Below are 24192 nucleotides of genomic sequence, written 5' to 3'. Positions count from 1 at the left end.
GAAAAATCAAATATGTGTCCTTGGTTGGATGCTTAGGTCCCATGCAAGAAATGGGAATGAATTTCAAACACCCTGCCACCTTCAATCGGCCGCAAACATTGAGATACCTAGTTTTTAAATTCTAGTAAATGCAAAACTCGTCTGAAATTCATGAAACTTGTCATGCTATCATGGAGCAGCATCAACACGCCGTGGTAAATTTTTTGTCCCATTTGGGGCAGGTTTGGGTATAAGCTTCTCACAAACCTTAGCTTCTCACAACAAGCGTGATGGTTTCGGTAGGGAACGTGCCACCTTTGGGGACGAAATGATACCTGTTGCCTCTTATTGCTTTCAATTTTTTTCTAGTGCCAACATAGAACAACAGGAGTGTTGTGTTCAATTTTGGAATTTTTCGGGGTTAGTTTGGACATTTTTATACATTAACTGGGTTTTCCAAGCATTTTATGTGCATAATTCAAATTTGAACTACATGCACATTCTCCAGTGCATATAAACTGGTTGAAAAATCAAATCGGTGTCCTTGGTTGCATGCTTAGGTCCCATGCAAGAAATGGGAATGAATTTCAAACACCCTGCCACCATCACTCGGCCGCAAACATTGAGATACATGGCTTTTAAATTCTAGTAAATCCAAAACTCATCTAAAATTCATGAAACTTGGCTTGCTATCATGGAGCAGCAACACGCCGTGGTAAATTTTTTGTCCCATTTGGGGCAGGTTTGGGTATAAGCTTCTCACAAACCTTAGCTTCTCACAACAAGCGTGATGGTTTCGGTAGGGAACGTGCCACCTTTGGGGACGAAACGATATCCGTTGCCTCTTATTGCTTTAAAAAAATTTCTAGTGTCAACATAGAACAATAGGAGTGTTGTGTTTAGTTTTGGATTTTTTCGGGGTTCGTTTGGACATTTTTATACATTAACTGGGTTTTCTAGGCATTTCATGTGCATAATTCAAATTTGAACTACATGCACAAGCTCCAGTGCATATAAATTAGTTGAAAAATCAAATCTGTGTCCTTCGGGGCATGCTTAGGTCCCATGCAAGAAATGGGAATGAATTTCAAACACCAGGGCACTGTTGATTGTCGGCAAAACGTTGAGATACTTTGTTTTTAAATTCTAGTAAATCCAAAACTCGTCTGAAATTCATGAAACTTGGCATGCTATAATGGAATGGCACCTGACATGTTGTGGTATTTTTCATGTCCATTTTGAGAGAAGGCGCACTCGAATAACAGCCAATAAAGGCATTTTGAAACAAATAGCTGCCACTGTAACATCTCAAACGCTTTGTATAATTTAAATTGTGTGTGTTCTGTTAACCATTCACGTGACGCCACGCCTCACTCTTTTGGCTAGGAGGTGCCATGCGGACAGTTGCTTGAGTGCTTGACTAAACGGAAGGCGTGCAAGCAGTACTCCAATGCGGAGGCTCAACGGGAAGCGTGCGAGCTGTACGCCGCGCAGGCTCACCGGGAAGCGAGCCCTTTGACTTCCATGGCCGCCCGCCTTGCTCGCATCCTCAACATTAATGGCGCCCAAGCCGTAGTTTAATTCGGTTTTTAAATATAAAACACTCATCACAAACATTTTAGTTAGAACACTCGTATGCAAACCGACAGCTTCCCCAGGAAGCCAAGGGAAAATGTGCCGAGCAGGATTAATGCATCCTTTCAACGCAAACGTTTTAAATAGAACACCCGTATGCAAAGTGAGAGCTATTGTCTTCCCCCTTAAGTAGAGGGAAAATCCGCAGCGCAGGATTTGTGCATCCCTTCAACGCAAACGTTTGTTTTGGATGACCCGTGTGCAACCACGTACAAACAATTTGGTAAGATTTGCATCTGTCATATTGGGTATGTTGCCATTTGTCAAACTGGAAAGATTTACATTTGTTGATCTAGTAACGTTGCCATTTGTTAATCCTTGTAACACTGTGATTTGTCAAAATATGCAGCTAGAAATCACTAGTATTATCTAATTTTTGCAACTAAAATTCAGTAATTAAGCATAGATTTCATTCATAGATTAAGCAGTCGTTCTTAATTTATACAAACAGTTCAACTTGACAGCTGAACCGACCAAACTTCTCCCCAATTGTTGCCAACCACGTACTGAAATAGCTAGTTCAACTATATATACTAGCTAATTTTAAGTACGTTGTACAGTTCGACCACACATCCATGGTCAGATGAACTGAACAAAATAGCCCCTAAATACTGCTACTACCACAGAGGGGCTTTGTGCTACTTCCGGCAGCCTCTCCTTTGCCGAGCGCGCTCAGTAAGAGGCAGAGGAGGAGGAGGAGCCTACCGACGAGCTGGACAAATGCAATACGGTGCCTGCCGCTACTGCACGTTTAGCGGCGCTCGCCAGCTCGAACGCCCACTGCCGCTCCAGACGACCCCTCTCGAAGCGGCCGGACTGCTCGTAGATCTCCTGATTCCTCGCCTCTGCGTCGGCGTGTGCTGCGGCCACGATTGCGGTAAGGCTCTTTGCGTGCTCGACGAGGCGCTCCTCCTCCTCCCGCAGGAACTCGATGTAGCGCGCAAGGTCACTGGCGCACGTGCGGGCCTCCACCTCCGCCTCCCGCCTTCGGGCCGTAGAGGCGGAGCGGGTGATAATCCCAGCGGTCGACGGTGGGCTGGCGGCCGCGGCGGCGGAGTGGGAGATGGCCTGGATTTTGACAGTGGTGTGGCGGCAACGGCGGCCGGCAACAGCTGCCGACGGGCAGCGGCGGCGGAGCGTGTGGTGGGTGTTCCGCGCACACCCAACAGGGACGCCACATGCACTACACTACGCCGGGGACTGCGCCGCGGCCGCGGTGTAGCCTCCCAGCTGGAGCTGTCCTCTGATGATGGCGGAGTGGCTGAGCGACGACGACGGACCTGTGCCATTGGCGATTGTGGGAGAAGCAGACGAGATAAGCTACATGGAGGGAGGGGAAAATGCGACGCAGGACTCGCCGGCCGTGAGGGTTTTTATAGCAGGCCGGTAAGCATTGGGATTTTGGGGGATTTCACCGAGTCGGGCGGGAAGCTTGTGCGGGAACCTGCGAGGTTGCGCGGGAACGGGCTCACCGACGATTCATTGGCGCCACCGTTTGGCCAAAAGAACATCCTCGCGCGTGCGCAAGCTTGCGCTGTAAGCCGTCTGCGGCAGCGAGATGACAAGACGTGCGAGAGGAGGACGAAAGGACACGTACGCATACGGTTAATAAAAAACGCTTGTGATTTAATTACCTACTATACCCCCCTCCTGGTTGATAAGTAGGATTTAACTATTAAAATACGAATGCATGTCGCCAAAGATTATATCGTTGGAGTCGTATTTGAACATAGTTTCCGGAAATCCCGTTTGGAGCTCAGCCTCCGGTGAGGCCTCCAAATTCAAAATTGAAATTTCATCGAAATTCATATTTTTACATTTAAAAAATTCTAAAGAAATATAGATATACATGAAGGTATAACACACATGTGTGTAAATTTCCAGTTCAAAATACATTGAAATAAGGGTTGTGCAAAAAAGACAAATCAGAGGCTGTTTAACACATGATACTATTCATCTTTCCATGGCATGAATTTGTCTTTTTGTATAGGTCGCAACTCAAGGTATTTCATCATGAATTTTTACACACATGTGGGTTACATCCTTACATACACGCATATTTTTTCAGAATTTTTTGAAGCATAAAAGTTTGAATTTGAATTTTTCAAGTATAAAGGCCTCCATGGATCTCGGCCTCCAAAACGCCTCTCTCGTTTCCGGCTATACAATTTTCGTAACATTCATTATCACTTTTTTGGTTAAATTTAATGTTATATACCAGCAAGCGTTTGCCCACAACACACGCGGTTTATTCCATCACAAACAGCTCGGATGGATCAATTGTATGCCATATATCGCACACGCAACTCTAATCTGATTCGTGCTTGATGTCTCCGACATCGCTCGCACAGTTCGTCTTATTTGCCACGTATCACTGTGCCGGCCTCTGCTCGCGTCCCTCGGCAAGCTCTGCTCGCCGTTAGGCGCCGCAGCGTGCTGTGCTCGCGTTAGGCGCCGTGGCACACTCTGCCACGTCCGTTGGCGTGCTCTGCTCGCGTCCGTCGGCGCGCTCGGCTTGTGGACAACTTTTCCTTGCACGTTCAACTGCTATATGTATATACATGGTTGCTCGCCATTGAGGTGACCGCGGAGTGCTTTGCTCGCGTCCCTCCGCGCGCACTCTGCCAGCGGTTGGGCGTGCGCACGATCACGTCGAGGCCCCATATGCATGCGGTTGCGCCGCGCACATTGCCACGCGATGTAGTTACGTGCGGCACGATGGAGTTACGCACTTCAATTAAAACTGCCATCAGCGCCTGCCGATATTCCTGGCCGTCCGGCTTCCCCTTTAATTCCCGCGGCCATTATAACCTTAGTCTCTTCAACCTTTCGATCGCGCCCCACAACACAACAAGCACACCCATGACGACACATAGAGAGGGGATGTCCAGCGGCGCTCCAATGGAGTTCGGCGAGCATAGAGTGGAGACCCACGCGAGGGAGACGGATCTCTCGATGGTGTACACCATCGACCCGGCCGTGGTGGACAACTACATCAACAGCGTTGAGCAGTTGCTTGCTCGAGACAAGTACAAGGTGGTCGGCATCGACCTCCAGTACACCGCCGGTCGTCCCGGCATAGATCAGAAGGTTGCCGTCGCCCAGTTGTGCGTGCGCCATCATGTCCTCATCTACCACTACAACATGGCCGCAGAGCCTTGCGACCGTTTCAACAGGTTTGTCAACAGCGGCGACTACAAGTTCGCCACGGTGGAAACCAAAGACGATGTAAATGCGCTCAGTGTTACGGGCTTGGCCTGCAAGAACCTTGTCGAAATACGTGACCACTACAGGGTCTGGGGCAGCACGAAGGACTCCCTGGTCGAACTCGCCTCGTCCATCATCGACCCCTACTACAAAAAGATGAAGCAGGATGCCCAGAAAACAAGTCCCCTATCCTGGCACAGGGCCTGGATGCGGCAACTAGATGAACCTCACCTCGGGTTCGCGGCCAAGAGCGTGTACACATGCTACGAGATGCACAGTCGGACCATTGACATGAGGAAGTGCCTCATTACCCAAATCGACGAGCCCGGATCGAGCCACAAGCAGAGCAAGCGTCACAAGAAGTAGACGATGATCAGATAATCATTTATGCTAGTTAATCATGCATGTAATATATAGTTTACTTTATTGGTGTGTGAAAATGGCATGTGTGTAGTAGCCACCTATGTAGTTATGCATGTAATAGTTTACTTTGGTGTGTGCAAATGCCATGGTTGTAGTAGCCACCTATGTAAGTGGATGTTTAATTTGGTTATGCAAGCATGTCCTTATAAGTGTGTGTGTGTGTGTGTGTATTATTGTTCTGTATGCAATCCCATTGCACAACACACACGTCTTATTAGTAGCAACCGTCTATGTAATTATCGGTCTTCACACACATTTCTGATTACAGACCTGTTTGCCGCGTATCACACACATCTTGTTAAGTTGAACCGTTTCTGTTCTCATGTCTTAACTCAAACAGTTCATCCGAGTGAACCGCATGCCGTATATCGCACACACCTTGATCTGGCTGACCATTTATTTTGTGTTGCCTAATCACAAACAGTTCATCCGAGTGAATCGTATGTTGTATATCGCACACACCTCCATCTGGCTGCCCGTTTCTTTTGTTCCTCCTCATCGCAAACAGTAAATTGAACTGAACCGTATGCCCTACATCGCACACGCAACTAAAATCTAAGCCGTGGTTGATGGCTCCGCCATCGCAAACGTTTTGCACCTTTTTTACGGGTTTTTACACCACCGTTTGTGATTATGGCATCGCACACAGTTTCGTCGAAGGGTCTCTGATCGTAGTGTCGCGTTAGCAGCATCCTGCAGTAGTGATTGCTAGCATCACAACAAAGCCAATAGTGTTGTTGTACATGTAGACCCGTGGTACCCATCTGAAATCTTGTTGTGCCGTGTAGTTTCCCACGCTTTGTATTCTTTCACTGCTGCTTTGTCTTGAACTGATATGATTTGAACCGTGTCTCTATTTTGATTTGGCAAGACAATGCAGCGATCATAGGACATAGATATATGTTTGTTTGATGCTTTTATTATGTACTAGTACTTGGCAATAGAAGACTTGGTAGTTTAATCCTGTCCACCTTACTAATGAACTGGTTCACCGAAATGAGTTTCATATACTAGTACATGCTAAACCTGTTATGTGTCTGCTTGTTTCTTCTTTTAGAATGCTGATAGAATACTGGGGAAGAGTGCCTTATTAAGCAATGGTAAAGGAAGTAATACAGATGAGGTTCAGGATAGTGAGACATCCTTGTTGGTCTCCAACAAAGCTGATAAAACAGCTAAGGAGGACTATCTCGAAGACAGTGAGACAACCCCAAAGTCGTGTCTTGGTTTAGTGTTCGAGTTACTAGCCACTACCGCTTGCACAAGCTATTCAAACTCACTGTCTGAATCAGTTCGGTTTCTTGAGTCTCAACTACAAGCTGAAAGATATCGATCAGCTATGCTGCTACAAGAAGTGGAAGGACAACGGAAGTCCCTGGAGCATTCAGATGCATACTTTCTGCTGCAACAGCAAGCGTTGGAGGATTTTAGCGCCAAGCAGGACAAAGCTAATAAGCTTGCTAAGCTTATTGCCAACATGGTGGATACCCAGGATAACATTTCTTGAGCTCTTCTGAAGTTGTTTCAGTTATGCCCTTGTTTTGCTGCCGCATTTATTTGCACTGGTGGCCAATTTTGACGGCCAGTGTATGTAATATGCTGCTTTGTTCCCTATATTTGCACTGGTGGCGAACTTTGATGCCCAGTGGATGTAATATGTCTAATAGCTGTAATAGCCTACCGTTAGTTGCTTGCTTATTTATTTCCTTATTGTCTTTGTTTAGTTGTTTGCTTGTAGTCACTGCAGTTCTTTTTCCGCATTTTTCTAGTGGCCATAATAACCTACTTCTGGTAACCAGGCCACAATAATCATGGCAACACACAGACTGTTGTAACCATGGGCCTCCTGCAGGCCGTAGGATCCATGGGCCTTCTACGGGACGTAGGATCCATGGGCCTTCTACGGGCCATAGGATCCATGGACTTTCTATGGATCGTATGATCCATGGGCCTTCTACGAGCCGGATCCATCGGTCTTCTACGGGTCGTAGGATCCATGGGCCTTGTATGGGGTGTATCATCATTTTGCCAAACATGGGCCGTACTATTCGTGGACCATAACGGGCCGTTAATAGGCCATATTTGATAACGCTATGAAAACAGCCCAACGGGTTAACGGTTCACAAACAGGCCGAATGTAACCATGGGCTGAATTTGGCCCACAAACGGAACAGGCCAGTAACGGACCATAACTAACCGAATTCTAGAAATGAGCCCAAGAATAAATGGGCCCTTAGAAGGCCGAAAGTTAACACGGGCTGGAAACGGCCGACGGAATAATGGGTCGTTAATGGGTATAAAGCGATACACGGTTCATTATGTGCTAGTTTCATCTCGGGCCTTTAATGGGCCCAGAGTTACGAAGGGCCTCATATGGGGCGAAAGACATCATGGGCCATACATGGGCTGGAAGTTACAACGGGCTGGAATCATATTGGACGGCCCAGATGAAGCTACTGGGCTTAATTCCGATAGGCCGTAACGGGCTGGGAGTTAGCGGGCCATAAATAGGCGATATACGAACATGCCGTTAACAGGCTTTCCGTGGGCCGGCCCGTTACCTTTTGACCACGTCAAATGGGACGGCCTTTTCACTGGAATGGACCTCTGTTGGGCCGTGCCATGTGTTGACGTATCATAGGCGCCTCCTGTCCAATGAGTGGATGACATCTGTCCCAACGGTGAGCCAACACGTGTTTCCTCTGGCCAATGATAATTTTACACGTGGAAAATCCCCATTGGTCCGGGTTGTTAACGGGTTATCGGATCCAAAACCGGACCCGATAGCTTAACGGTGACCTGTTATGGTGGATGCCACGTGTCGGTCACCCTTGACGAAAGCACTTCTATGACGCGCGATTTATCGTCATGGAAGTGGACACTTCCATGATGATAATTTTGGTAATGTCATGGAACACTTCTACGGCAGCACAGGTATGACTATCTTGATTCTGTCATAAAATCATCATGGATGTACATGCATGACAGAAAACGTGACCTACTATGACAAACACGTATCATCACGGAAGTGTATTTTTTTTGTAGTGTAGGTTCGTCATGGTCAAGTAAACAGACCTCCAGAACAGGATTACCGTACCACTCTGGTGCGGAACGTTCTCTGAATGACCTATGTGGTTCGGTAGTAACTTGATCCGAAGTTTCATGATCATTATCATTAGCTTCCTCACTAGTTGGTGCAGGCATCACGGGAACGGTTTTCCGTGATGAGCTACTTTCCAATTCGAGAGAAGGTACAATTACCTCATCAAGTTCTACTTTCCTCCCACTCACTTCTTTCGAGAGAAACTCCTTCTCTAGAAAGGATCCATTCTTAGCAACAAAGATCTTGCCTTCGGATCTGTCATAGAAGGTGTACCCAACAGTTTCTTTTGGGTATCCTATTAAGACGCACTTCTCCGATTTGGGTTCGAGCTTATCATGCTAAAGCTTTTTCACATAAGCATCGCAACCCCAAACTTTAAGAAACGACATCTTAGGTTTCTTGCCAAACCACACAGTTCATACGGTGTCGTCTCAACAGTTTTAGGCGGTGCCCTATTTAACGTGAATGTAGTTGTCTCTAATGCATAAGCCCAAAACAATAGTGGTAAATCGGTAAGAGACATCATAGATCGCACCATATCTAAAAAGTACGGTTACGACGTTCGGACACACCATTATGCTGTGGTGTTCCAGGTGGCATGAGTTTGTGAAACTATTCCACATTGTTTTAATTGAAGGCCAAACTCGTAAGTCAAATATTCGCCTCTGCGATCAGATCGTAGAAACTTTATTTTCTTGTTACGATGTTCCTCCACTTCACTCTGAAATTCGTTGAACTTTTCAAATGTTTCAGACTTGTGTTTCATCAAGTAGATATACCCATATCTGCTCAAATCATCTGTGAAGGTCAGAAAATAACGATACCCGCCGTGAGCCTCAACACTCATCGGACCGCATACATCAGTATGTATATATTTCCAATAAGTCAGTGGCTCGCTCCATTGTTCCGGAGAACGGAATATTAGTCATCTTGCCCATGAGGCATGGTTCGCAAGCATCAAATGATTCATAATCAAGTGATTCCAAAAGTCCATCCGCATGGAGTTTCTTCATGTGCCTTACACCAATATGACCTAAACGGCAGTGCCACAAGTATGTTGCACTATCATTATCAACTTTGCATCTTTTGGCATCAATATTATGAATATGTGTATCACTATGATCGAGATTCAATAAACCATTTATATTAAGTGTATGACCATAGAAGGTTTTATTCATGTAAATAGAATAACAGTTATTCTTTGACTTAAATGAATAACCATATTGCAATAAACATGATCCAATCATATTCATGCTCAACTCAAACACCAAGTAAGATTTATTTTAGGTTCAACACTAATCCCGAAGGTAAAGGGAGTGTGCGATGGTGATATTATCAACCTTGGAATCACTTCCAACACACATCATCACCTCGCCCTTAACTAGTCTCTGTTTATTTTGCAACTCCTGTTTCGAGTTACTACTCTTAGCAACTGAACCAGTATCAAATACGGAGGGGTTGCTATAAACACTAGTAAAGTACACATCAATAACATGTATATCAAATATACCTTTGTTCACTTTGTCATCCTTCTTATCCGCCAAGTATCTAGGTAAGTTCCACTTCCAGTGACCATTTCCTTTGCAGTAGAAGCACTCAGTCTCAGGCTTGGTTCTAGCTTTGGGCTTCTTCATGAGAGTAGCAACTTGCTTGCCATTCTTCTTGAAGCTCCCTTTCTTTCCCTTGCCCTTTTACTTGAAACTAGTGTTCTTGTCAACCATCAACACTTGACGCTTTTCTTGATTTCTACCTTCACCGATTTCAGCATCGCGAAGAGCTTGGGAATCGTTTCCGTTATCCCTTGCATATTATAGTTCATCATGAAGTTCTAGTAACTTGGTGATAGTTACTAGAGAACTCTGTCAATCACTATCTTCTCTGGAAGATTAACTCCCATTAGATTCAAGTGATTGTAGTACTCAGACATTCTGAGCACATGCTCACCAGCTGAGCTATTCTCCTCCATCTTGTAGGCAAAGTACTTTGTCAGAGGTCTCATACCTCTTAACACGGGCATGAGTCTGAAATACCAATTTCAACTCTTGGAACATCTCATATGCTCCATGTCGTTCAAAACATTTTTGAAGTCCCAGTTCTAAGCCGTAAATCATGGTGCACTAAACTATCAAGTAGTCATCATACCGAGCTTTGTCAAACGTTCATAACGTCTGCATCTACTCCTGCAATAGATCTGTCATGTAGCGGTGCATCAAGGACATAATTCTTCTGTGCAGCAAAGAGAATAATCCTCAGATCACGGACCAAGTCCGCATCATTGCTACTATCATATTCCAACTTATATTTCTCTAGGAACATATCAAAAATAAACGGGGAGCTATATCGCAAGTTATTGATCTACAACATAGATATGCTAATACTATTAGGACTAAGTTCATGATAAATTAAGTTCAATTAATCATATTACTTAAGAACTCCCACTTAGATAGACATCCCTCTAGTCATCTAAATGATCACGTGATCCAAATCAACTAAACCATGTCAGATCATCACGTGAGATGGGGTAGTATTCAATGGTGAACATCACTATGTTGATCATATCTACTATATGGTTCACGCTCGACCTTTCGGTCTCAGTGTTCCGAGGCCATATCTGCATATGCTAGGCTCGTCAAGTTTAACCCGAGTATTCTGCACGTGCAAAACTGGCTTGCACCCGTTGTATGTGAACATAGAGCTTATCACACCCAATCATCACATGATGTCTCGGCACGACGAACTGTAGCAATGGTGCATACTCAGATAGAACACTTATACCTTGAAATTTAGTGAGAGATCATCTTATAATGCTACCGCCGTACTAAGCAAAATAAGATACATAAAGGATAAACATCACATGCAATCAAAATAAGTGATATGATATGCCCATCATCATCTTGTGCCTTTGATCTCCATCTCCAAAGCAGTGTCATGATCTCCATCGTCACCGGCTTGACACCTTGATCTCCATCGTAGTATCGTTGTCGTCTCGCCAACTATTGCTTCTACAACTATCGCTACCGCTTAGTGCTAAAGTAAAGCAATTACATGGCGATTGCATTTCATACAATAAAGCGACAACCATAAGGCTCCTGCCAGTTGCGGATAACTTTTACAAAACATGATCATCTCATACAACAATTTATATATCATCACGTATTGACCATATCACATCACAGGAAGCCCTGCAAACATAAGTTAGACGTCCTCTACTTTCTTGTTGCAAGTTTTACGTGGATGCTACGGGCTTCTAGAAAGAACCGTTCTTACCTACGCATCAAAACCACAAAGATTTTTCGTCAGGTGTGTTGTTTTAACCTTCAACAAGGACCGGGCGTAGTCAAACTCGATTCAACTAAAGTTGGAGAAACATACACCCGCTAGGCACCTGTGTGCGAAGCACATCGGTAGAACCAGTCTCATGAACGCGGTCATGTAATGTCGGTCCGGGCCGCTTCATCCAACAATACCGCTGAATCAAAGTAAGACGTTGCTGGTAAGCAGTATGACTATTATCGCCCACAACTCATTGTGTTCTACTCGTGCATATAACATCTACACATAGACCTGGCTCGGATGCCACTGTTGGGGAACGCAGTATTTCAAAAGTTTTACCTACGATCACACAAGATCTATCTAGGAGATGCATAGCAACGAGCGGGGAGAGTGTGTCCACGTACCCTCGTAGACCGAAAGCGGAAATAGTAACACGGTTGATGTAGTCGAACATCTTCACGATCCAACCGATCCAAGCACCGAACGTATGGCACCTCCGTGTTTAGCACACGTTCAGCTCGATGACGTCCCTCGAGCTCTTGATCCAGTTGAGGCCGAGGGAGAGTTCCGTCAGCACGACGGCGTGGCGAGGTGATGATGAAGTTACCGACGCAAGGCTTCGCCTAAGCACTACGACAGTATGACCGAGGTGTGTAACTATGAAGGGGGACACCACACACGGCTAGGAACAATTGATGTGTGTTCTAGGGTTGCCCTCCCCACGTATATAAAGGAGGGAGAGGGAGGGAGGCAGCCTAGGGCGTGCCCAAGTAGGAGGAATCCTACTTGGGCCCCTAGTCCAATTCGGCCCCCCTTACCATATTTGGACAAGGGGGAAAGGAAGGAGGGGGAGGGGAAGGAAGTAGGAGTCCTACTTCATACTTTCCTTTTCCTCCTCTCCTTTACCTTTCTCCCCACGTGGCTGGCCCTATAGGGGGCGCACCAGCCCCTTGTGGGCTGGTGTGTTCCCTTACTTGGCCCATTAAGCCCACATCTTTGCCGGGGGTTGCCCGGAACCACTTCCGTTGACCCGGTATCACCCAGAACACTTCCGGTGTCCAAATACCATCATCCTATATATGAATCTTTACCTCTCGACCATTTCGAGACTCCTCGTCATGTCCGTGGTCTCATCCGGGACTCCGAACAAACTTCGGTCATCAAATCACATAACTCATAATACAAATCGTCATCGAACGTTAAGCATGCAGACCCTACGTGTTCGAGAACTATGTAGACATGACCGAGACACATCTCCGGTCAATAAACAATAGCGGAACCTGGATGCTCGTATTGGCTCCTACATATTCTACGAAGATCTTTATCGATCAAACCGCATAACAACATACGTTGTTCCCTTTGTCATCGGTATGTTACTTGCCCGAGATTCGATCGTCGATATCCTCATACCTAGTTCAATCTCGTTACTGGCAAGTCTCTTTACTCGTTCTGTAATGCATCATCCTGTAACTAACTCATTAGTCACATTGCTTGCAAGGCTTATAGTGATGTGCATTACCGAGAGGGCCCAGAGATACCTCTCCGATACTCAGAGTGACAAATCCTAATCTTGATCTATGCCAACTCAACAAACACCATCAGAGACACCTGTAGAGCATCTTTATAATCACCCAGTTACGTTGTGACGTTTGATAGCACACAAGGTGTTCCTCCGGTATTCAGGAGTTGCATAATGTCATAGTCAGAGGAACATGTATAAGTCATGAAGAAAGCAATAGCAATAAAACTAAACGATCATTATGCTATGCTAACAGATGGGTCTTGTCCATCACATCATTCTCTAATGATGTGATCCCGTTCATCAAATGACAACACATGTCTATGGCTAGGAAACTTAACCATCTTTGATTAATGAGCTAGTCAAGTAGAGGCATACTAGGGACACTCTGTTTTGTCTATGTATTCACACATTTATCAAGTTTCCGGTTAATACAATTCTAGCAAGAATAATAAACATTTATCATGATATAAGGAAATATAAATAACAACTTTATTATTGCCTCTAGGGCATATTTCCTTCATCAACATGCTAAGCTAATGGATGGGTCTTGTCCATCACATCATTCTCCTAATGATGTGATCTCGTTCATCAAATGACAACACATGTCTATGGTTAGGAAACTTAACCATCTTTGATTAACAAGCTAGTCTAGTAGAGGCTTACTCGGTGTTTTGTCTATGTATCCACACATGTATGAAGTTTCCGGTTAATACAATTCTAGCATGAATAATAAACATTTATCATGAATAAGGAAATATAAAACAACAACTTTATTATTGCCTCTAGGGCATATTTCCTTCAGGAACTTCTGATCTAGGGTTATTTCTTATGGTTTCTCTATTTATAGTATTTTTCAGCGTTGGAATCACGCGAAGATAGGCCTCGAGGTGACCACAACCCACCGGGACAAGTCAGGCCCCTCTGGCACGCCCTGGTGGGTTGTGCCCACCTCGTGGCTCTTCTGGCCCTACCACTAAGCTTCTAGTGCCTCTTTTGTTTCAAAAAATCGTCAAAAAGTTTCGTTGCATTTGGAGAACTTTTATTTCTGCACAAAAAACAACACCACGGTAGTTCTGCTGAAAACAACGCCAGTCTGGTTAGTTCCATCCAAATCATACCAAAACCATATAAAATTGTTGTAAACATGGCATGAATACTCCATAAATTATAGATACGTTGGAGACGTATCACTCGGTTAGATGCGAGATCTGTCGAACTGCATTTTTTCTAAAGTATCCTTGTATATCAGGTTGACGCTGCTGCCTCCATCCATTAGGACCTTTGATAAGAGATATCCATTAATAATAGGGTCTAGGACGAGAGCCGCCACTCCTCAGTTGTGAGCTCCTATCGGTTGATCTTGACGATCAAAGGTGATCGGAACATCCAACCACCTATCGTCTGATATTTGTGCACACTCAATGTGATAGACCTCTTTAAGGGCTCTTTTTCGTTGGTTTCTCATGGAGTGGGCTCTCGTAGATCATAAAGATGTCCCTGGCCTTTGATGGGTATTGCCTTTGGCAGCAGTTGATTGTCTCACCTCGGCCTTCATGAATGTCGAGGTTGTCAAGAAGCTCTACTCCTCCCTTTGCCACTTGTTTGATGACCCAACAATTCCTGAGCTTATGGGTGGCCAGTATATACGAAGAGGTGGAGTGGATGGCGCATGATTCGTCGAGCATGGTGTCTAGCTGTGATTTAACCCTGTTGTTGCTGGACCGACGTCTCTTTCGAGAATGTTGCTTGTTTTCCTAGTTGATGGTGTCGCTCTTGTATCGTCAGTTGCGTCGTGGGTGCCTGTTTTCATCTCCGATCTTGGATAGTTCCTAGTTGTCGTTTTGGCGCCTTTGATTCGCTGTCCAGGCATCCTCCATGGTGCAATAGTTTGTCACTATGTCAAAAAGTTCAGTGAACATTCTGAGATGTTTTCGTGAAAAAGCTTTTGCAGTTCCCTCAATGTAAATGTTGTAACGGAATGCCGCTAGGAACTCCTGGACTGTATAATCTGGTATTTTATTTTTCGTAAACAAAAAGAGCGTCCATAATTGTTGGATCAGTTTCATTCGTCTTTTGCGCGACTAGGGCTAGATCCCAGATGTCGATCGGCCCTGGGTGGTCGGGGCGATACTCAACATGGGGGGTGGGTGGGAGAGAAAGTTTTATCCGATCTGATCTGACATTGGTCTCCCAAGCGGATTTTCCCAAGGCCGGTCTAACATCGGCCCCGGTCCCACTTGTGGGGCCTAGCTAATCTGACCACCATAGTGTGTCATCAGATCCGAGCTCCAGGCTTGGTCTGGTGAAGTGTGATTTCCATCCCATTGCTGGTTCAAAATGGGTGCTAGGGTAGAGGTCATTTGCGGTTCCTTGACCAGATCTAATGTCATGGGGGAGGACACGACCGTAGAGTTTGAATTTTCGAGCTTGATGTCTCGACAGGGAGGTTGGAGCTTCAATCTTCTCCGATAGCTCGATCAAGCCGAGATGCGACACGGAGGCTATGTCTGCGTCGATTTGATTGTCGGTGCTTGACGGCATCGAGACGATTCGATTCCCCAGAGGGACCTGCATGGGCCACCAATGTCGGAGCTAGATCTGGCGGATCTTGGGTAGGGGTCCCGGTCTGGTTGAATTGGCTGGATGGTAAGGACACAACAAACATGAGGTTTACCAGGTTCAGGTCCTCTCAAAGAGGTAAAACCCTATATCCTGCTTTGTTTGTGTTGATTGTGGATGGGTACAGAATATAGGTGGTCCACCTCGAGTTCATATGTGAATGAATCTACCCTCTACGGCCCTGGCACCTCGGTTTATATAGATACCAGGGTCCCTAGGGTTTACACATGGTCAACCGCATCTAAGGGGAAAACGTGCCGAGGCTATCTCTAGCCTTGGAGTATATGCCAAGTCTTCGGGTCATTCCTTGTTGAAGCTTCTGAACCACACGAACAAGGCCCACCACTGATAGGCTTGGGGGGGGGGGGTCCTTGGCCCGGCCCAAAGGATGGGCAACCGACATGCCGAGCACCCCCTAATCTGGGACTCCATCACAAATTTTATCCACGAGTTTCTATGATTCACCAAACTACTAGATATTATCCTAGGTTTTATATATTTTTCAAGCCATCCTTCAACAACAATCGTAGGGGGAGACATCCATTGGTTAAATCATCACTTTTGGGACTATACACCTATATACACTTTGTAATACATAATTCCTTTGGTTATTAGTCATTGATCATCAAAACCCACTAGGGAACTCTAGATGCACTTTCAAGAACATAAGAACTGCGAGCTAAATAGCAAATCAACACATGTAGGACACCTAGACAAAAAAGATTACTAGAGCCACCACCATCGAAAAATCTAAGTCACTTCTCAAAGCATTCCAAAAGACATGGCATCTAATCATAACAATATAAATTAATAATATAATATATGAACAAAATACAACATATATTTTTAGGGACATTAGCACTAGTAGCGCATAGCAAAATAAGCACGTGTTGAAATTGAGCATATGCACAAGGCGCACGCGGGGTGGGGGGATGATTTATGTCGCCCAAAGGTTCCATCGGTTTGGTCGATTGACATGTATCGTTGATGTGCTTGCCTCACAAGACCTTCGCTGGCCTCTGCGAGTCGCGCATTCCATCTTCTTTCTCTTCTCTACTCTATTGCTCCAAATCTCCTTTCTACCCAAAGTCTCCTCCCCTTTTCATAGCATGGATCTCTTGTCTTCATCTTCTCCCTCACCGATTTCACCTCGAGCATATGGATTTTTCTCCTCCCCTCCACCAATTTCATCTCCAATCGCTCTTTCCCATGGATTTCATCCATCCAGATCATGTGATATCATGTCTCTTTGATCATGGCGGCGCATATCATAAACCTATTATTGATTGATGTGCTATCAAGCTCGAGATGACACCAAGGCTATGGAAAATGGGTTCGGTTTGCCAGATCTGTTGTCGGTGGGGCTCCGGTGAGCACAGAGCAGCGAGATCTATGGGTTTGGGTTTGCCAGATCTGGTGTAAGTGGGGCTCTGGCAGTAAAAGGTTAGCACTTTTGAGCTTTGAATTTTGTAGAGGTTTTGTTTGAATGAATGTGATTTCGTTGCTTATCTAGAGTTTTATTTTTTTGCATGGAAAACTTGAAACTTTACATATTTTTTGACTGTTTTTGATGGGCTACATAGAAATTCTATTGCATACACATGCAATTTTTTCGACCCTTACACTTAGTTTTTTTCTTGCGTTGTAGAGATTCTTGACTAGGTGGAATGTATGAAGAATGAACATTCATTATAAGGTTGTACTCAAAATATGCAGATGTTTATTTTTTTTAATCCAAAATTGGGCCTAAATTAATTAGGTTTTTTCATATAATCCTAAGGTATTATAGGAAAATTGAATAGTGGATGTCGAAAAAAATGAATTTAATGTTAACCATTTATTGGACGATGCAATGAAAAACATGATTGATCTCATTATCTATTACTCCCCCTGTCCCATAATGTAAGACGTTTTTTGACACTACACTAGTGTCAAAAAACGTCTTACATTATGGGACGGAGGGAGTACTTATTTAGAAGTATAAATGGTATCCAAAGATATGATTTCTTTGTACTTTCTAGTGATTATTTAAATCACATTTTTAAATCATAGTAGTATAAGTTAGCATAACTTAATTAGTGTTCATACATATGGAAATCATGAAGGGTGTAATGCATATATGACATAACATTAATATCATACTATATGTGCATTTTGTATTTAAGATTTTCCATATATATGAATATTAATTAAGCCCTATTAACTTATACTTCCATTTTAGCGAGATTTTGATAACTATTAATGCTATGTCATATACGCATTACGCACTTTAATATTCTCCATATATATAAACATTGATTTTTACACTGCCATTCTAAGGCGGGATGCAAAGCAATCCTATCTTTGTATATCACTTAAATCTGAATAAATGTAGCACATTAACTAAAATCAACATGGAGCATTGACGAAGAGTAGGAGTCTCGTATCCTCAAGAGTATTCGGCATACCGTCTTTAATAGGAGTAAGATTTTCCATATATACTACATGAACATAAAATTAAGTGATGATCATTCCCATTCTAAAATGCGATTTAGATATCACGGAAGAAATCCAAGTGAATCCTATTTTTAGAAAGCAATTTCCCTCGGAATAAATGGTATGTATTGAATCCTACGGAGTATTATATTTTTTCTTCTTCTCCGTCTCCACTATCAAAACATTCCATAATATACTGGGACTATATCACAAAATAGAATAACTCAGAGCCTTTTCCGAACAAATAAACTTAGCAACATCATTTATTCCCCACAATTTTCAAATGGAACCCTTACACTTTGTGCTATTCTCGTCACAACCTTACTGCATTTAGCCGCAAAAAAAAATAAAAAAATACAACCTTACTGCATTGTCCCTAGAAAAATCTAGTACAAAGCAAAAAATATTTGAAATGGAAAATGTAGCAACGAGAAACGGTGAATGAAAAGAAAAGAATATGCAGAAGTCGGTGGGCTAAAACAACGAACAGCACGTTCGTCTCGAAGCGAAGCGATCCTCGTTTGCAGAGCCAGAGGCAGAGGCAGGGACGGCAGCGTAAATACACGACGACACCACCTAATCGAGATTTATTGCACTGCTCTCGTCTCCTCTCCTCTCCGCTCACGCACCGTGTATTTAAGTCGCCTCCACCCGCTCCGCCCTCCTTTTTTATATTGCATCTCGGAATTCTTTGGGTCCTCGGGCTCGCCGCGATCCCGTTCTCGCCGGCCCCCGCTGCCCCCGCCGATTCTCCCGGGTTTTCTGGTCCAGCCGGGCAGGGAGGACTCGCCAACAGAATTGCGGTGCTTCGGCCAGCAACACACGGGAGGAGGAAAAGGTCAGTCCTCTCCTCAGTTCCTTCGATCGATCCTTCCTTCTCCACTCCCTCACTCGGCTTGTCCCCCGCCTCGTCTGTCTCTTCTTCTCTTCTTCTTTCTTCCTTCTTCTTCACACCCCATGGTAGTCGTCCATGGTCGGTTCTGCATGTGAGCGTCTCGTCCATGGCCGGCGGCTCTGCATCTTCCCCTGTTTCCACCCGTCTCTTCTCTTGACGAATTTTGATCTGGATTGGTAGGACGGATACAACATAGTGCCGCCATCGGGAGTAGGCCGACAGAGCCGCCGGCCGGCGTATCATCGAGGAGAAAGGGGGCCAAGGTACCGATCTTCCCCGACTCCCCTTCCTCTCGCCTGCTACTATTCATCGGCCTACATACATGTGGTTCCTTCTCGGCTGCTGCATGTAGTTACTGCGGTGGGGGGCCGGCGGCACAGCCACCGCTGTCCTGCGTATTTACTACTACTCTTGGACACCGCCCGAGGCCCGACGACGCATAGGAGTTTCCACGCCGTCGCTCTTGTCTCGGCCCCGCCGCCGTCCGGCCGCGTCTCGGCTTCGTTTCGTGAGAGGGAGGGAAACGCCGGGGGATTGTTCTCGACTTGTGATCCAGGTTTCCGGCCTCCCTCCCTCCCTTTGCTTCCTCTGCTCTGCTCCAATGCTACTTTGTTCTTTTCTCTTTCCCGTCCGTCTCTGCTCCGCCGTGTCAAGAAAATCTCCAGATCCTTTTTAAGCATGGTGTTTTGAGAGGTTCAACTGAACCTATCTTCTTCTGTTTTCTGTCCCTCCTCTTTTATCCGTAGTATTACTAGCTTGTCGGAGGGTGCAAAGTAAAGTGCCTGGTTTTTATCAGGACAACACTCTTCCACACCAACGAAATCCACAAAGCACGGCGTCTGTCTGCGGATAAATGGACATTGCCATTAGCGTCGGTGGTTAGGAGCTTCTTTTTGTTTTGTTTTCTTCGATCTGCTCCGCAGGAAGCAGGCATGGCTTCTTCTTTTCCTGGATGGATGGATGGAGCATTGACTTGTGGATCTTATTTTTGTTATATTAATAATGGCAGGAAGTAATCAGCTCTGTTCCCGAAGGCATCTCCTCACGCATGGCCAGGCCTTAACGAGATACACCGTGCAGATCATGAAGATAGGTATAATAAGCGAGGGAGGCTCCCTCTTCCTCTTCCATAATCTTCTTGTACCGTTAATTTCGTTATCCGCGACGATGTACGTACGGCATTCGCTTATCTGCAAGAAATAATCTGTACATTGATTCTAGTATATGTTTTTTTATCACTACATTGTAGTACTAGTATGCTTTGAACGGTAGTCTTATGTATTCAGACTTCAGAGGTTCTCGTTGAACACTGCACATATTGGCAGGGAAGTGAAGATCATACCTATTTTTACCAGGCTTTTTTGAGCTTTAAATCAATTTGTTTTTTCTTAACCGGGTAAAGCTGAGATTAATTGTTTTAGCTATAGATTGATGGCATATACTGATTGCATTACATTTTTGATACACTGATTGATTTTTGAATTGCATATACTGATTCATAGCTTGTGTGCATCATTGCCATAGATCTCACTTTGTTACTCCATGAACGCAAGTGAATGAAACATCTAGTCAGTAGTCACTCGATGACTTACGATGTAGTATGTCTCTTATCATTTGCCATACTGTGACCAGGTTTCATCTTGTATCGATTTTTGTAGAGAAGGTTTCATCTTGTATCTATTTTTCTAGAGTACCTTCGAGGAACTAGGTCCTTTTCAACCAAGGAGAATAAAAACACCCAAATCCTAGTTGAAGAGGACCTGAACCAGGGGCTAAATTCCTCATTATGTATCAGTTCCTATCAGCCTTTTGTCTTTTGTTTGTGACCAAAAGGCAGTCATTTATTCCCTGATCTTCTTTGGTTGGAAGATTGTCAAGTGTCAATTCTCATTTCAAACTTAATATTTTGGGTAGTGTTTTTTGTCTTATTCTTTCAACACTACCAGCAGCCTCGCTTAACTTAGAAAACTGCATTGTCTCTGTCACAGAGACGTTGTGAATGAAAATTTAATGTCTTCTGATGGTTAAAGTGACAGTACAGCTAAATGATAGGGAACCAACGGCAGAACTTATGACTTTGGCGTAGGTTCTCTTTTGTTCATTCCATCGTGATAGTGTCTCTTGTCCGTTTGAACCTTTTATGGTCTTAGTAATTGCTTGACTGTTCAAATCAGAAACCATCAGTGTTTATTGTGGTACATATTATTGACTTGTGTTCGTTTTTGTTCACACTTCACACTCTTAATGGTTGATGATTTGGGTGTCCTCGTGCAGATAATGAAAGGCCTTACCATACCAATGCTTTTCATGAGCTTGTCCCCAGTGGTGGCCCTAAAGTAGACGGTGAACCTGAAAGGGAAACTAAGGACAATCTTTTGGAAGATAAAATGGTTGAACAGACCAATCCATCAGAGCATGGTTTTGTGAAAGCTGAGCATGAGAAGGGAGGTAAAACCAGACAAATACGGATCGAGGATGTTTCTTATGACAAGGATGTTGTTGAGATCAGCCTGCCAAGTTCTGTGGTTTCTTCTGATTATGGCGGCCATTTTGTCAAGGATGTCTGCATTGATGAGGGAGTGCTTGCTGATCAAAAGGGTTCTGCAGAGAAGGTAGTAAGTGAAAAGGTGTGCCCAATCTTTGATTCTTCAATGGCCGATGGAAATGGTGATCTGAAAGAAGACATACGAGTTGATCCTGTGAAAACTGCACATAAGTCACAGATAGTTCCCCTTCATGTCGTGCATGCTACCGATGGTAATACTATGGAAGAAATAAGAGCTGATCCTTTGAAAACTGAACATGAATCAGAGTCACAAATTGTTACCCTACATGTTCCATGTGCTACTGATGGTAATAAGATGGAACAATATTCTTGTGGCGAAGCACGTGATCTTGAAGGCAACAAGACTACAGATGAATTAACCAATGTAAACGATGAGAAATCAAGTCCTAGACAGTTATCAAGTCATGAAGCTGCAAAACAGTGCCAGCAGGTGGGCACAGTAATTTCTGAGATCTGTGAAACCCACAAGCCACTTCGCGATGGAGAAGCAATTGATGAGGTACGATAGATTTACAGCATTACCAATCTGCTCTTATAAAGTACTCCCTCCATCCCGAATTACTTGTCGCAGAAATGGATGGAAATGGATGCATTTAGGACTAACAATACATCTAGATACATCCATTTCTACGACAAGTAATTAGGGACGGAGAGATATATGATTGCCGTAAACATGCACTGCAATTATTTGGTTACTGACCATATGCTTTATTATCATAGATATGTTTTTTGGTTCAATGATCTGTTCCAAGAAACAAGTCTCGCCACCTGTTGTTTCTATCCGAATCAATAAATGAGATTGAATGTTTTATTAAGATTTATTTTTTGCTATTATTTCATTTATCTCCATATTCTGCCTCTCAGTATGATTATTGTCATTACAGGTTACACAAATCGATTGCCATGAAACTGGATCGAGTACTGCACCAGAGTCCAGTTACCTCGGTGGTTTACCAGTTGAATCAACTTCTGATGGGCTCTCAGCTGTAATTCCTGAAGATGTTGGTGCAGAATTAGATAACAGAGGATTGAATCCAGCTACTCACTACAACCCTTTTATCGCCTTTGGATCTTTAGAGGACACATGGGAATCCAAGTACGCTCTACCTACCATTGTCGACGATGTTTCTGTTGTACCCATCTGTCCTGTTGGAAAGACAGATAGCTTCAGTGATATTGTCAACGGTGGTGCACTGGGAGGATTTGATTATGTTGAAACAGCCGAATCCAGAATTGGAGACAGTAGTAGGTTAGATTCTTATGGAGCACGTTCAAGCAGGCTGGGGGTCCAAGCATCTGAAGAGAGCCATGATCAAGGAGGTCTTGTCGAAAGAACAGATAGTTTTAGTGACATCATCAAGGGTGCACCAGGTAGATTTGATTCTTTTGCAGCAGATGAAACCAGAATCAAACACAATAGACTAGATTCTATAGAAGAAAGTTCAGGTAGGTTGGATGTCCAAGCATCTGAAGAGAACAATGATCAGAGAGGTACTGTCGGCGCAGAGCCTACTGATGTCAAGAGTGAGGGCCATCCAAAATGCGAGACGGGTGCTGTCGAAGATGAACATGACTTCAACCCAAGAGACATGGGGGATGGCACAAAGACAAGGGAGGAAAGCAACGGCGGCGATGAGAGCTCTACGGTTTCGCAAACGGAGTCGGCGGTTCAGCAGAATGAACCTGATGGTGCAAAGTTGACGACTCGGGGCGGCATTCGCAACCCCTTTGAGTCGAGCTTCTCTGGAGCAAACATCACGCTGGACGCGGTAGCGCCCTCTGCTCACATCGGCAACACTTCTCTTCGTTCGGACAGCAGCACGACGAGTACTCGGTCCTTCGCATTCCCAGTGTAAGTGAGGACATCTGAATAGTATCACCACTACATTCTTGTTTCTCAAGTACATAAACGCATATGTGTTCGTCCACAGGCTACAGACAGAGTGGAACAGCAGCCCGGTGAGGATGGCGAAGGCGGACCGCAGGCGTTTCAGGCGAGACCGGGGCTGGGGTTACAGGGTCCTCTGCTGTAAATTCTGAGAGCATTTTTTTCCTGTTTGATTGATGAGTCTAGCTCATGGCCGGCGGCCTCGCGCCTGAGCTAGTGTTAGCCAGCCAATGTTAAATTCATTCAAATGTTGATCGTTTCTCCCCCCCTTCCTTGCTCTTCTCCCCCCATATGCCCTGCTCTTTTATTTTTATTTACAAATAGCAGGAGGTTGATGGCCTGTCGGATTCGCTAGTGGCTTGTAATTTGCAGAGATTGTGCGTGAGAAATGAAGAGGTATAGCTTTCTTTCATGTACTGCTGCCAGCATTCCTGTTTGCTTATACATACATGTAGTGCGACGCGAGCAATGATGCCCAAAACAGAGCAAGAGTCGAAGCTATTACACTCACCAGAACGAGTTCAGTGTGCCATGACCCGGATGTGAACAAGCAACAAAATAAGTTTTGACACACATAGAACGCTGATATTCTGCAAACCTGATTACC

The 24192-nt window shown here is 44.5% G+C and overlaps 1 protein-coding gene across 4 annotated transcripts; it reads left to right on the top strand.

The window, feature by feature from the left end:
- Positions 1-16741: 16741 nt before the first annotated feature.
- On the top strand, positions 16742-24001 carry LOC109734216 (uncharacterized). Of its 4 annotated transcripts, XM_040399273.2 has the most exons (7): positions 18935-19074; positions 19312-19394; positions 19484-19687; positions 20141-20224; positions 21406-22196; positions 22582-23549; positions 23629-24001. In XM_040399273.2, exons 4-7 carry the CDS (start codon positions 20215-20217, stop codon positions 23735-23737), a joined length of 1878 nt encoding a protein of 625 aa, XP_040255207.1. In that variant the 5' UTR covers positions 18935-19074; positions 19312-19394; positions 19484-19687; positions 20141-20214; the 3' UTR covers positions 23738-24001. The 4 variants fall into 4 exon arrangements, with proteins under 4 accessions (XP_040255208.1, XP_020149016.2, XP_020149014.1 ...); XM_020293425.2 differs by lacking the exon at positions 19484-19687 and having other exon boundaries at positions 18901-19074; XM_040399274.3 differs by lacking the exons at positions 18935-19074; positions 19312-19394; positions 19484-19687 and adding an exon at positions 16742-17204.
- Positions 24002-24192: the final 191 nt, after the last annotated feature.

This window comes from Aegilops tauschii, chromosome 2 (genome assembly GCF_002575655.3).
Source record: "Aegilops tauschii subsp. strangulata cultivar AL8/78 chromosome 2, Aet v6.0, whole genome shotgun sequence".
NCBI classification, from domain to species: Eukaryota; Viridiplantae; Streptophyta; class Magnoliopsida; order Poales; family Poaceae; genus Aegilops; species Aegilops tauschii.
The sequence above is the reverse complement of the archived record's forward strand: the minus strand, read 5'-3'. Positions and strand labels throughout refer to the sequence as shown.

What these genes read in the sequence shown, in the direction of transcription:
- LOC109734216 (XM_020293427.3), top strand. Translation starts at nt 18,678, where the DNA reads ATGAAAAGAAAAGAATATGCAGAAGTCGGTGGGCTAAAACAACGAACA. An exon ending in ACACACGGGAGGAGGAAAAG is followed by an intron (nt 19,075 to 20,140) that starts GTCAGTCCTCTC and finishes TAATAATGGCAG; the next exon opens with GAAGTAATCAGCTCTGTTCC. An exon ending in CGTGCAGATCATGAAGATAG is followed by an intron (nt 20,225 to 21,405) that starts GTATAATAAGCG and finishes GTCCTCGTGCAG; the next exon opens with ATAATGAAAGGCCTTACCAT.